This window comes from Nestor notabilis, unplaced genomic scaffold (genome assembly GCF_000696875.1).
Source record: "Nestor notabilis isolate BGI_N333 unplaced genomic scaffold, ASM69687v1 scaffold30401, whole genome shotgun sequence".
In the NCBI taxonomy this organism is placed as follows: Eukaryota; Metazoa; Chordata; class Aves; order Psittaciformes; family Psittacidae; genus Nestor; species Nestor notabilis.
This window is the reverse complement of record NW_009916516.1, coordinates 14167-28713: the sequence shown is the minus strand read 5'-3', so window position 1 is coordinate 28713 and position 14547 is coordinate 14167. Positions and strand designations below refer to the sequence as shown.

Sequence of the window (14547 nt, the reverse complement as noted above, 5' to 3'; positions counted from 1 at the left end):
TTCAGTTAGATTTAGTACGTCAGATCTTTTAAGTTTTTCTCAGTTGTGTAGGGTATACAGTATGCTCATTTATTGTCATCTCCTGGGCATACATACGTGTATGAGTATCCTTAGTCATACTGTGGCTTTGAATACAGTCTTGGGGAAGCTCTCAGTAATAAGGTTTAATGTTAGATATTTCCAAACATATCTGTGCTTTGATGTGCTTTTCTTAAGATGATGAGGTTTATGTCTCTGTTGACATGCATTTCATGGGGGAAAAAAGTTCTTCAAATGTTTGGAAGTTTCTAATTACATGTTGACTGTTACTGGGTGAACAAAGCACCCAGTAGCATCGACACCCAATATATATTCAGCACAAAACTGGAATATTGCCAGAAGAATTAAATATTGAACTCAATAATAAATACTGAATTTCAACCAGTTCTTTATATAACTGGTCATCCTGTATTTTTCCTACAATTCCTATCCTAATCCATAAAGACATTGGGTTGTCATATAAGATTTCTGGACCACCCACTTAAGATCTGAGTTTGACAGTGCTAGGTTTCACACAAATACTTATGAGGATACAGCCCCAAAAAGAGAAAAGATGAATAATTTATCCTTTTTATGTAAGGATAAATGAAACTTTATGAAACTGTTTTGTGTTGTGAGTCAATTAAGAAAAAAAACCTAGGAAAGCTACATACTAAACAAACTAAAATTAACATACAGAATGGGCATTTTTTCCTAGGTTATTCACATAATTCTGTCAGAAAATAACCTTTCTTCAAATAGGTCTATGGAAAAATACGGTGAAAACTACAAACAGTAGGAAAATTATAAAAAAAAATCATTGAAATTTAATGTTGTTAGAGAAATTAAATGTCATAACTCCTGTATAACAGTGCATATGCTTATTTATTAATACAGATATGGAATAATCATGAAGTAGTAAGATGGTAACATGTCAGTGAGAAAAGAAAGGACATACAGTGCTGGTTTGAGACAGGAGGCCCTAGTATTGTTTACACCTCTACAGAGTTAGTACAGTCGTATCTAAATTTCACTGAGAATATGCACTCCATCCATCAGTCATCTACAGAGTGATTTGACTGTCGTCTTCTGGAAAATTACACCTGTAGTTGTGAATGAGTTGGGAACAAAATTATACCGCTATCAGTAGAAACCCTTTTAACAATTGCACTGGCTTCTGCTAGAATTTGATGACGTTATAGCTGATTGTAGAAACTATTGATGTTGTAGATAAAAAAAAAAAAAAAAATTGACTGAGAGCTATGTGTTTTTGAAAGGTCCTCTCATTAGTACATTACTTAGAGCTGCCATTAGGGTGAAACTGGTTTGGGTCATGAAATGGCTCCTTTTTCTACTTCTTGCTACAATGCGATCTCGATGTGACTATTTTGCTGTTGTATGACCTGCAGTCTAATGAGGAAGAGGAATGAAAATAAAAGGAATTTTACTGTATGTTTTAGTTTCTTTTATTCCTTTGAAGGATTTTGAACTTTGGGATGATGTAGGATTGAACATTCCAAAACCTCCAGACCTGTTACAACTTTATCGTGACTTTGGAAACCATCATATTACTGCGAGAGATGTGGTGGATGTATCAGTTGGTGTAGAAGATGATGAGTTAGAGGCTGCTACTCCTATACTTGGGAGCGTCCCTGTGTTTGAAACAACACCACAGTCCATAGAAGTAAGAGATTGTACAGAAGAAATGTTTCAGCTGTTTGCAGTACTAATAAGCTTCATTGTACTAAAATCTTTTGTTTCTATCTTGTATTTAGCAATGTTTAATAGTGCAAAAATTAGAAGATCAAATTAGTGTGTTAAACAGTGAGAAATGGTCTTTGATGGAACAAATCCAAAGACTTGAGAGGTATGTACTTATAAATCTGCTTGACTGCTGTTAAATGTTGGAGTAACTTCTCTGTATTTTTCTAGCACATATATGAAAACTTACGCTTTACACCTAGAATTTACACTTAGAAAATTGCAAGGAGTTCTTCAGAGCGGGGCAGTCTTTTCAATATATGGGATTTGATTTAGAACAAGAGACTTCAGACTGACTATTTCCCTTTTATTAGCTACATTATTTAATTTTGTAATCAGTTTGTTCTTTCAGCACAACTTACTGATTTATTTAAAAACAGAATCAGTTCTGTTGGGTTTTGTGTAGATTAAATCTTCAGTCAGCTTTATTTCACTCGTTAGTGTCAGTAAGCTGTACACACTATAGTACTGTTTTAATGACTTATTTCAACACAGTTTTTCTTCATACAGAGCAAGAATAGTAGCAATGACAGTATCTTTAACAACAACAAAATAGACTTTAAAAGTTCAGTCAAAACATAGGAATCTAAGCTATAAGATACCATTCCTCTTAAGAGATGCACCAATACAACACATGGGCAAGTGTATAATTTTTAAGTGGCTTTATTGATTTGTATCATTACTATTTCAAAGCCAGGTGGGATAGTATATATTAATTCACCACTACAGTATTTTAAGTTTTATATCCCAGATAGAGTTCTGTCTTGTGACAACTTGTGTCTCAGTGCTCAGATTTCAGCCAGAAGCAGATAACACTATTGTTATTCACTTAGTTCATTGATTCACTCAGAGTGCAACGTTTTTTCTACTACTAATTATTGAGTAGAGAACTCCATTGAATAGATGCTAATTTGAACAGCTTGTGTGATGTAACATTTGTATGAAAGGAATTTTTGAACATACTGGAATTGAAGAGGGAGCTCTTCCGTATGTTGTCCTTATTTCTGTGCTTCAGTCTTGTGATTCTACTAACCTTCTTGTGAAAGCTACAAAAACATTTAATTTTTTTGCTTTTCCTTTTTTTAGCGAAATAGATTTTCTCAAGAATGAAAACTATGCTGTGTCAACAGTTTATGGTGTAGCTCCCCATCCTTCTTTAAAACAAGTGCCTCACACAGTCTCAGAGGACAATGGACGGTACTTGGATATCAGGAGCTCTGAGAATGACAATAAGTATGGAAACACTGAGGACACAAGCCTTTCTTTATCAGCTGAAGTGGATTCAAGGACTTCTAAAGATGATACACTAAATTCTGTGCCCTGTAAAGAAACAGAGAAACTGTCCTCTTGTGCTTCGGCAACAAAAGCTGCGGTCCACTTTGATAAACCTAATAGGTTAGTGATAAGTTTTAAACCGGAATGCTTCAATTAAAAGTTCTTGTAAAGTACTTATTTTTTCTAACAGTAAGATTCTGCAGAATTTTTAGACCATTTGTGTTTCAGACTCAAATAAAAGACTTACCTTTAGGGTACAGTGCTAATATTTTAATATTTCTAACCTTTTTAGGAGGGAGTACCTTTGATAAACCTGCATTTTCAGTATTAAATTTAAGGGTTTCTTTTCACCTCCTACTTGTTTCTAAAACCGGTCCTGTACCTTGCAACAACAAAAAAACCTAAATTCAAAATGGCAAGTGGAAGACAGGATATTTCCATTCTCTTTTAAATGTTAATTTCGTAATGAAACCCCTTCTTTTCTGCATGAAGAGTGGTTGAGAGATTTTTTACTTTTTCTATGTTGATTTGTATAACTCTTTGCATACTGAGATCTGTATGGTTTTACTTTTTTTTTAATTAGCAGATTATTAAAATTATGTAATTTTTTTTATAATTCTGCTTTTTGAGTTTTGAATTTGGGGCAAGTCTTCACTGGACAACTAGGATTCTTTTAATTGTATAGGGTATTTATGTTATTACATGGAGGCAGAGTTTGTGTGTAAAAGTATTCTTAAGAAAGCCTCTCCAACCTACACAGTCTTTTTAAGCATTATAGTGAAGAATGGAAATAACATATTCATTAAATAATAGATAAATCATTACGTAGCCATCAGAAGTAATACAAAGCACACACCTAGTGAGGGTGTGTACGACTTCTAAAATTACTGTTGTGGACAAAGATGCCCAAGTAGCTTACCTCATGGTCTTACTGTTGCTGTTCCCTGGGGAGCAGGTAGCCATTCTGCTTTGTATTTTGCCAGTTACCTTAGTGTTCTTTTTGCAGGGATTGATACACTTATATGTTTCTAGAATTATTTTCTATCTGAAAATACCAAGTAGAAATCTATGTGTGATATTCTGTGCAGATGGAAAATCAATACAAGCAGGGAGATGGGAGAGAAGAAACAAAATAATTGCTTAACCCTGGTAGTAATTTACTTTTCTTGCAAAATAAACCTGTCTACCTACTTTCATCTGTGGCTTGCAGCAACTTTATTTTTGCTCAGAGTAATTGGGAGTTCTGGGAGGTATTCAGTGCGTGAATGTTAGATTGATGGTTTAGGGATAGTGAGGATAGATATTAGGATGAGAGAACTGAGTGAGGAAGGAACTGTGAATATCTCTGGTGGGATTTAAGACAGTAGTCTAGAAAAACAGAATTTGTTTTGTTGCTCACAGTCTTCTAAATATAACTGCATGTGCATTTATTTGAAAAGCAGTTAAATAAATCCTTGAATCACAGTTGGGTTAACTTCAGAAGTCTTCTCAAATGCAGTTCACTGCAGAAATAAGTTAATGTATGTGTAGCTATTTTTGTTTTGAGCTTACAATGTTAGTGAAGGGTCAAAGGAAATCACACTTGATACAGTGTTTTATAGATATCACTAAATTTTCTTCTTGGATTATGCACTTGGTTTTTAATAATGTGGTCATTTTTTGCAGTAAGAACTATTTAAGTATTTTGACATCTGTGGGAGAAGTAGCATGTTAGAAGTGCTGGATATTTCTATCAGTCCAAGGGTGGTTATTTATAGAAGAATCATAGAATAGTTAGGGTTGGAAAGGACCTTAAGATCATCTAGTTCCAACCCCCCTGCCACGGACGATTACTATAATTTATTCAGAAAGTATTAAGAGGCATTAAAAACTAAGACTCTATCCTAAAAGGCAGTATTGTTGCTGCTGTAGCTAGGGAGTGGATTCTTGGCAGAAGTCTTGGCCAGATGGGAAGAGAGGATAGAAGAGCAAGTGTGCCTGCTTTGTGTGCCTGCACTCAGAGCAGCTGTGCATGCATGCATGCCCGCAAATGAGGATGGCCGTTGTTGGAAAAATGCCTTGTCTAACAGATTGCAGTACAAAGCCCTAGCAGCAGTTTAAGTAGACTGCACTACATGTATTTATCCAACTCATTTTAGGTGTTTGGTAGTTTGCACCAATAACAAGGTGTTTTCTGTATATAGCAGTCATTCCTGACTTTTTCAGTAAATGGACTCTTTTGTCCTAGTGTATACAGAATAGTATGCTTGGGTTTTGTTTTCATCATATTTTCTTATATTTTGACATCTTCACTAGTGGCATCTGTTGGCCCTTGAAAAGACTTTCCACTGACTTGTGTGCAAGAGACCTGGATTTTTCATAATTTTTGTCCAGCAAAGCCATCAAGGATTTTAAAAGTCTAGACTTCATCAAGGAGAAGCTTTCTTGATTCTAAATATAGCCAGCAATTGGAATGGGATCCATCCTGCTCAGAGTTTGCTGTCAGTTAACCCCCAGGGTTGCTCCTGAGCAACATATCATAGTTTTCAGTCTCTGCAAAAGGGGGATAGGACTTTACCCTTATGTAGGATGTAATTAAAGTTTCAAGTGGGGAGGGATCTGAGGTTCTGCAGAATAAATGCCAAGGTGAAGGACAGCTGGGACAACGAGCTGGCCAAAGCCGTGCCATTCTCTTAACATTAAGCTACTGCTTTGCAACACTTGTTCCTGTTCTCCCAATGTAAATAAATCTAAAAGCCTTGAGTAGAGACTGTAAATTTGTCATTCAAGAATACTGTTACAGAATAAGGTCTAGCATATTGTTAAACAGAGGTCCTCTACAACTTGTTACTATCTGAGTTTTTTAGTATCCTTTTTAAAGTGAACCCTTGCAGAAGGCCAATCTGATCGGAATTAAAACAAACTTATTTCATTAAAATTTAAAACATGTTATAAAAACCTGGGGAAAAAAAGCTTGAATTTAAGTAATAAACAAATTCTTATTTATCAGAATTTGTAAATAGTCAGAAGAGGAAAACTGCTTTGTGTTTATCTGTGTCCATGTGGACTATAAACAGTTTTAAGTAGGAATATGGATTCTGCCTTTTCTGGTTTTTGTTAGAAAAGAGTGAATGATGATGTATTTACTATAAATAGTATATTAGATAAAAATATGTATGTCTGTACACATAATTGCATGTGTGTAGGATTTTGTGTGCTCAGGTGTACAAAACAGCATTTTTAAGAGTTGAAAGGCACTAGCCACTTTCCACATAAGAAATAGTAATTGCTCCCTCTCAAACTCATATAGTGTCATTAGAGGATTCAAATAGTAGATGATGATACAGGGTTAGGTGCTTTCTGTGCATGTTTTGGAAGGCAAATGTTATTCTTCCTTTTTAAGCATAGTGGATGAGGCAGTGTTAGATAAGGCAGAGGGAGTTGTCATTACTGGGAAAAATAGGATGCTGCTGGTGCTGCTGCTTGCCTGTTTTATATAATGGTCAGTCCAGTAATTGTTTTCTGAGAACATTTCCGCCAAATTATCCTCCTGTGACAGGGTTGTTTTGAGACTTACCAGGGTTTTATGTGTATGTTTTAAGGCTTTGAGTGTCTCAGCTGTGTTGGCTGGTGCTATGCATGGCCATGAGGCAGTACTTCTGTAGATACACATCTACATTAGGGATTAGGCAGCAATTTAGGGCTAGTTTTGAGGTTATCACTATACATTTGAATCTAACATTTATATCCCAAAGTGGCAGTTGAGCAATCACTGTTTAATCCTGAAGCTTGTGACTGACCACACAGATGATTTTATGCAATGTGCAGAATCAGAGCATTAAGCAAAAATACTGTTTCTTGTCATTTCTGTCTGCCCCCTATTCTGTTTGCATAATTGTATGCTTCCTCTTGTACTACTAAAGCTTCCTCTTTTTCATGCTTTAGTCCTATTTTTGTCTGTGCCATGGTTTGAAAGATGTTAAATTTTTCGGAACTGAAAGTAACTTCTTAATTAGGATGCCCGCTTCTTTTCTTGCTACAAACTAGATATCCTAGAAGTCAAAGATAATTTTTAACAAAAACATCTGTGGTATGCTTCATGTAAAACATTTTCTGAATGTCATTTAACCTAGCTGGTTAAACCAGAGTGAAAGGAGTTGTTCAATCACCTTTCTGATTTATGGTTTCCCCTCCCCTCCCTTTTTGACAATATTTCAGGAAATTGTCACCAGCTTTCCATCAAGCACTACTGTCATTTTGTCGGATGTCAGCAGACAGTCGTTTGGGATCAGAGGTAAATTTCCCAGTTGACATAAACTAGAAGATGCATCATTCTGCATGGCAGCAATAGTTAAGCAGTAATTGCTTTGAAACAAGACTTATTAACGTAGAGAGATTAATTTATGTGCATGAAACTTAAGAAATAAGGATATGCTTTCAGATTTTAGATTAGTATGAAACCTAGTGATACGTAATTACTGGGAAGTTTTGAGTAAGTATAAGTAGATTCATGCTTTGGAAGGTACTGTCAGATCAAAAACTTGTGGCTTAATGTGTGTGAGTAGAATAAATATTTTTCTTGTAAGTGATCAGCCTGCTGCAATTCCTATTATTCTTTTGAAATTATATTTTTCTATTCCTGTGCTTCATTTAAAAAACAATACATAAAACCAACCAACTTGATTTTCTAGGTATCTCGGATTGCAGACAGTGAAAAAAGTGTCATGTTAATGTTGGGACGCTGCCTGCCTCATATTGTTCCTAATGTGCTGCTTGCAAAGCGAGAGGTGAGGAACCCTGAAATTTTACTTGGTTTTACCAGGGTGTTTTCTCATTCATTTTGAAGATCTTGTGTCTAATTTCATGAAGTCTGTTACTTGCAATCATATTCTTACTTTTGTGCATGCATCTCTGCTCCTAGAGAATGGTTTTACACCTCTGTCAGGTGAGTTCAGTAAACCTGCATGGTATCCTAATATTTCTTCCTTTGCTTAAGGCACCCATTAGCATTCAGCAAGACTGTTACTGTAGGTCCATCTTTTTGTAGCTGCACATGTGTTTTTGTTAGAGACAGCCACGGTTAATGTGTGTTATAAAGAGCAGAGGATATAAGTTCGAACACTAAATTTGGTTTATCTATCAGTTTTAATAAGGATTAATGTACAGGTTCTTTTGCAGCACTAGGTACTTCAACAAAAAAATTATTTTACTATCTTTTTCTAGAAGCTCTATGTTCATCAAAAACACCCCTTCATAAGAAAATTAGCAATCTTGCTTATATGTTTTCCTTAAATTTAAAACGAAGCTAAATAAAATTATGTAAATATAATGTCTATTCTGATGTAAATGAAGATGGTGTTTTGCATAATCATTCGTACTATGTAGTGTAGAAAGGGAAGACTGTGATTGAAGATGGGAAAAAAAAGACTGGTTTTGTGTTGCTTTGTTGTCAATATTGAACATTACCAAATCTGTAAAAATTAAAAATAAGAAAATGTATCAATCAAAAATTCAGCAGCCTTATAGTTAACACTGAAATAAAAGGTTTGAAGTGGCATAGCTTGTTGAGTAAGTTTTAGTCCTTGTTGAGGGGACCTACAGTATGGTAGACTTAGTAGTGTGTTTTGCATAAATTCATTTTAAGGCTTTGAAAATATCTTCAAGAAATTTGTACTGATCCTATAATTTAAAATTTTATAACATACAAGTAATTATCAGCAGTTGATACAGTGAGTTTGAGAGGTACCACATTTTGAAAGTCTCAAACTTTACAAAAAGGTGGAATCTTTCTGAGGGGGTGGGAGAGTGAACTGGGTGCTCTGGAAATTAATAGTCTCCCAGAATAATTCTGTAAATGTTCCTGGATCAGTGCTTAATTTCTGATTAATTCCTTTCCCTCTGCTTGGCAGGATGTGGTATTTTGGCTTCTTTTCACAGCTTGTAGCATAATATGCGTAATGCATTTAGTATTTTTGTGACCTTTTAGGCTATTTCCTACTTAATTTGTTTTACAGTTGAAGTTACATTTGATTACATGTATTTTTGCCTTAAACAAATCATCTGTTTCAGTTTGACTGAAAAAGCCACAACTGAGAATTGTGTAACTGGATTGCATGGGATGCTTTTAACGTTCTGAGAATTGAAATTTGCTTTAAAAATAACTTTCTCAGTTACCCATCTGTTGCTGTAACTATTGTGATGTTCTTTCAGATGTAGTTGTGGAATTTGAAGGAAAAATGGGGTAAACCATCTGTTAGTATTTATTAATGTCAGTATTACAAAAGCTAACCTAAGAGCTTGTCTCTTTTCTAAACCCAGCCTTATTGTGGGAGACTCTTGGCACAATTTTACAGAGACATTATATAAAAGTATACCAGACGATCACTGATTTAAGAACGATACGTAACAGGTTCACTTTATAATGCAAAGTGATCACCTTTCTGCTCTGAAAAGATACAGTGGTAGTATTTAAGATCGTACACTGTCAGTGTGTTAGACATGAGAATTAAACGCAATTTTTTGATGACTCCCAATAGTACCTATCTTTGTTCTTTAAGCATCCATCGTGTTGAAATTAGTTGCAAAATCTTAAGCTGAAAACTATACTACTTGTGCTATACTTTTTCAATTTGGAGAAACTGGGCTTGTGGAGGTTAACACTCTCTCAGTAGGCATTGTCCTTCACCAGAGATTCAGAAGCCATTTCAGCAATGCTTTTAACCCACTTAAGGTCAGTAGCAGCCTACCTGATCTGGTGATAAGTGGTCCAGTAAATATTACAGTTGCTATCTGAGTGACTCTGTGTCAGTATTACTGGTGCATCTCTGAAATTCTTTGTTTTTTTTGTGTATTGCTGCAGCTTTAATTGTACTTCGATGTCTGTAGTTTAGGTTCTGATGAAAGATAGCGAAGAAGGAAAACCACAGTATTGAGCAGGGTAGCTGAGGAGAGATCATTTTAGTCATTTCTGACAGAGCACTTAAATCGGATCAGATTGATAATGCTTAATATAGGATAATTGCCCGAAAGCAATTCGTAGTCATTAAAATTTCCATTATCAACAGATAAATTGAATTTTGTTTTTATCCAAGTGTCTAGATTATCCTAACTGCTTGAAAACATGTATGTCAATGCTTAAATATATATGTGGATATACTCACAAACAAAGGAGATACTGCAAGCCAAATAATAGTTGGAATGAACAGGAAGAAAATGATAAAAACTTACTGCTCTTCTTCACAAAAAACCCATTTGGCAGAGTGCACTCTGTGATAACACTTCCTGTATATAAGCAGCTTGATCATAGAATTTCATCTGGATTGGCATCTGCATCCTCAATTGTGTTTTTACCACTTAAAACAAAAACACATTTAAGATTTTAAAAAATATCAGCCACCTTCCATTTCTCAAGATGTGTATCTTGAAAGGATTCCTTTAAAGCTAAACGGTAATTAGAGAAAAGCGATCTTTTAAAATTTTAGCAGTACTGATTTTTTACTCTTTGTAAGATGTAAAAATTAGTATCTTTTTGGCAGGTAACAAAGTAACCCTGTTTGTATGTACAACTTCCACACTCTGCAGTATGTAGTCTTCCAGCAGAGTTTGGGCCAGAGTAAACTTTCTGTTCTTGTTACTCTTGCTCTTTATCAAGAAACACCTTGCCTTTCATCCCACCTATTATTCCAGAGTTAGTTTCTGTAACTTTCATTTGTGTTATGCAAACTTAGCAAAATCACAATAGTCATGGTTTACTAAATTGCTCCACTGATTTTTTTTCTACTTTTTTACATATATTCTGAGAAACTGTAACTTATATAGAGCTCAAAATGTTAAGAATAGAGGTTCTATGTGAAATTGAAGCAAAGAATGCTGAATCTGCAAATTCTGAATGAGTGCCATTCTTGACAGAAAGCAATGCTGTAGATTTAAACTTGTTCACATTAACGTGTAGTAATTACACATAGACATCACTGAGGCACTTTTGTTCTCTGACGTTTTTTGTAGGTAGCTGTCTCTTAAGACACGGTACAGCTGAATATCTATCTTACTGCAGATTTACATCTTGGTCTTACACTTTGAAAGCCATAAAATACTGGCTTTGTTAAAAAATGTGGAAGAAAATGCTGCATCAGAGCTTGGCAGTATATTTAAGTGGCTGTTTCCAGTGGCTGTGTCAAGCAGGTGTCATTCTGGTTGGATATGGATAAAGGTATACAAGTTTGAGTTTCTGGGCATGAAAATTGTCAGCCATCAGTATCTTTTAAATGGCTGTTTCTATTTCACAGAATAGGAGAGAATGGAAAAATTTAAATGAACAATTAAAATACCTTCTGTTGCTCTGTAAAACTTAGATTGTGGTAGGCTTCTATAGATCATGTTTCTGAAAAAAAGGCATAGTGTTGACCACAGCAGGTTTGTTGATTCTCTTTCTCATGTAAGTGGGGTGTTGGTTTTGGTTTGAGGGGCTTTTTTCTGGGGGGTGGTGGTGCCCCAGATACACATGAGACACAGACATAACAATTTTTTAATTTAAAGTCCTTTAGTTCCCTTCTTTGGATGTGAGGGGCTAATGTAATTTTCTTCGAATGAAATAGCTCAACCTCATAAAGTATCCTTTCCATTTCTAGTCTGAAAGCTGGATGCAAGGAGTTTAATGTTTGAATTACATGGATGCAAGGAGTTTAATGTTTGAATTGTATTGCCAATTGTTACTAGTTTTATCACAGTAGTGTTATAGGCAGCTTTCCAGATAAATAGTAGATATAAACAAAGAAGTATGAAGGTTTTGGTTTTTTCCCATGCCCATATCTACATTGATTCTTATGTAAAAGCATCCCTTTGGGGATCTATGAGAGGCTTAATTTGGATCCTGGAATAATAGGCTGACCCCATGAATGTAATTAGAGTTGTAATTTTAGTATTATTGAGTAGCACAAAGTTCTGAGTCATGTCAATCTTGCGATTAATTTTTTTTTTTTCATTTTATAACTAAAAGGATGAATTCTGAACTTCAAGTACATTCTTGTGCAAGAGACTCCATATCAGTAGTTTGCTAATACCTGCAGCAGTTTCAGTTGCTACAGATTATTTTATTTACTGGTTGTTAGAGGCTAAGTTACAGAATAATTTTTACATAGAGAACATTAAAAGGGACACATTTACAAAATCATTCATAACAGTGCCCTGGTTTATATATTGTCACCCTTTTGCTATATTATTACATTAATATTTGAAACAATGATAAAGATGGCTATCCTAAGCTATTGAAGTAACCAGTCTTAACACTTAATGCTGGTTAGATTTATTCTTTGAGATACTTGTTTTGCTTATGAACACTCCAACAAAAAGACACTAATTAGTGAGAGAAGATCTAGAAGACTTTTGTCAGAATGTAAAACAAAAATAATTATAACGAAGACAATAATACAGGTAGAAAAATTGTCAACAGAAAGACAAATGCTTGCTATAGGATGCATTTAAAAAACTCCCAAACTTTAATATTTTGTTGTAATATGTAGGAGGAACTGTTTTGCATATGGTTGGGTGATACCAGTTACCATTACAAAGCCACCTTTTGACCATAATGAAGAGCTGCTCCATATGCCCATGTAAATGTTGCCTTTATTGAGAACTTGAATCAGCTCAAGTATTGATTCCTTTTCAAAAGTAACGGAGCATGTCTTAAGTTAGGGAGAAGTTGTTCAAAGGTACTATGGTGGAAAAAATAGTTTCTCTGTGGAGAGACATAGGTGGACATTTGCACAGAAGCAGAACACAGGGAAGATGGGCCATTTAAGTTCTCCTGGTGCAATACGTTAGTTTTCCATAAGTAGTACCAGGTTTCCAAGGGAAGTGGTAGAGTTACCATCCCTGGAAGTGTTCACAAAACATGTGTATGAGGCCTTCAGTGATATGGTTTAGAGGTGGACTTTTCCAACCTAGTTTATTCTGTGATTCTATGATTGTCTGTTATTCACCTGTATGTAGCTTATCTCGCAGTAAAAACAAATTTCTTCTCCCAATTCTACGTTTGCGTAGTTCACAGATATAAACTACCTTAGATACTAACTTGCCTTTTCAGTAGCAGAGGTGAGACCTCTGACACCATGATGCTTTATTTCATCAAGTTGCTAACAAATGTTTACAATGGCAGTCTGCTTGGCATCTAATGAGAAAACAGTTTTGCATTTCTGAAAGTCACTCCTCCTGGTACTGTTGACTAACATCAGCATGAACTAATCAGTTTTCCTAAGTAAGAAACAATGGGGATTAGTGGTACTTGGGGATGAACAGGACATTTAGGAAGGATTCCAAATTAAATGGAGTGTTGTTGGCTTTTTTAAAACTTACATTCTTGCTTTATGATTGTCAGTGCAAGTGGTATTCCTTCCCAAGGAAGGCAGAGTGTTTCAAAAAGCACTGGAAGTCCTCTTCTTAATTATTAATAATTATATACAGTCTCCATAACAATGTCATGAACTTTCCTCTTGAATTTAAATAGCCAAATGCTAATATTATCGTGTCTTACTGGAAAATTACCACTTCCTACAGCACTTTTCTGCTGGTTTTGAGAATGGAAAAAGTCTGAGATTTACTTAACAAGTTACATCTGAGGCATGGCAAGAGGAAGGAATGAGCTCGAACCTGTCTGTAGGTTGCTTTTTTGTTCTTGATAATCCTTAATATCCCAAGAAAAGTCTGTCCCCTTTTACACATGTGAGAAACTTCACCTGTTTTCTGCATCTATGAGGGCAGTATAATTGTTCTTGTCCCACTGAAAGTCCCTTTTGCCTCCAGTTTTACCTTCCTGTCCATTAAGTTTATAGGGAGCACATAAAACACTGTTCAAGCCTTCTCACTGTTTCTCCACTCCCCTTAATAGAAGGAACTGTAGAAGCACTGATGCAGCGATGCAGAGAACACTCTCTTCTCCCATAGTATGCATGAAAGAATGTGACCAATGGACAAGAAAATACAGCTAATTCCGTCAGCTATAATAACCAGCTCTCTGCAAGGTAAAGAACCAGCCTTGTATATGCCCCCTGTCAATGGTGGTAGGTTACTCATTAGCCTTTCACACACAAGGCAGTAGTATTGAGGTGAATATTCAGAGGTGTTTTCCTTTCTTGAAGGCTCAGCTGGGAAAAGACAACTTTAACTTCCTTAAACTTGAAAGGCACTGTTTCAAAAATCTAACAGTAGTTCTGAGTGAGCGGTTGAGATTTCTGAGTAGGAACTCAAGCATACTGGGAAAGTGAAGTCAGTGCGATGGTTTCAACAGATGAAACAAAAAGCCCAGACCATAAAAAATAGGCATGTCCCATTTCATGGGGTAATTCCTTTTTTCTATTAAACTCTTTGTAAGAATAATTGCAAGAGCAGTTGGATAATGCAAACTTAATGTAGATTTCAGAAAGATAGATCTCAAAATACTGAGAAATAGGTAAGTCCAAATTGTTCAGATTTATTGGTCATTTTTCCTTCTGTGCTTTCAGATTTTTAAAGTGGTGGTAG

General features: G+C 35.4%; 1 protein-coding gene across 1 annotated transcript in view; it reads left to right on the top strand.

Annotated features, from left to right (window-relative positions):
* Positions 1–14547, top strand: part of LOC104399626 (lisH domain and HEAT repeat-containing protein KIAA1468-like) — a gene marked incomplete at its 3' end in the record, with an annotated part of 40698 nt that overhangs the window by 12527 nt on the left and 13624 nt on the right. The window contains exons 6-10 of the mRNA XM_010024626.1: positions 1499–1702; positions 1794–1885; positions 2866–3174; positions 7252–7327; positions 7725–7820. Of these exons, the coding sequence (XP_010022928.1) occupies positions 1499–1702; positions 1794–1885; positions 2866–3174; positions 7252–7327; positions 7725–7820 (777 nt within the window). The remainder of the gene's footprint in view (positions 1–1498; positions 1703–1793; positions 1886–2865; positions 3175–7251; positions 7328–7724; positions 7821–14547) is intronic.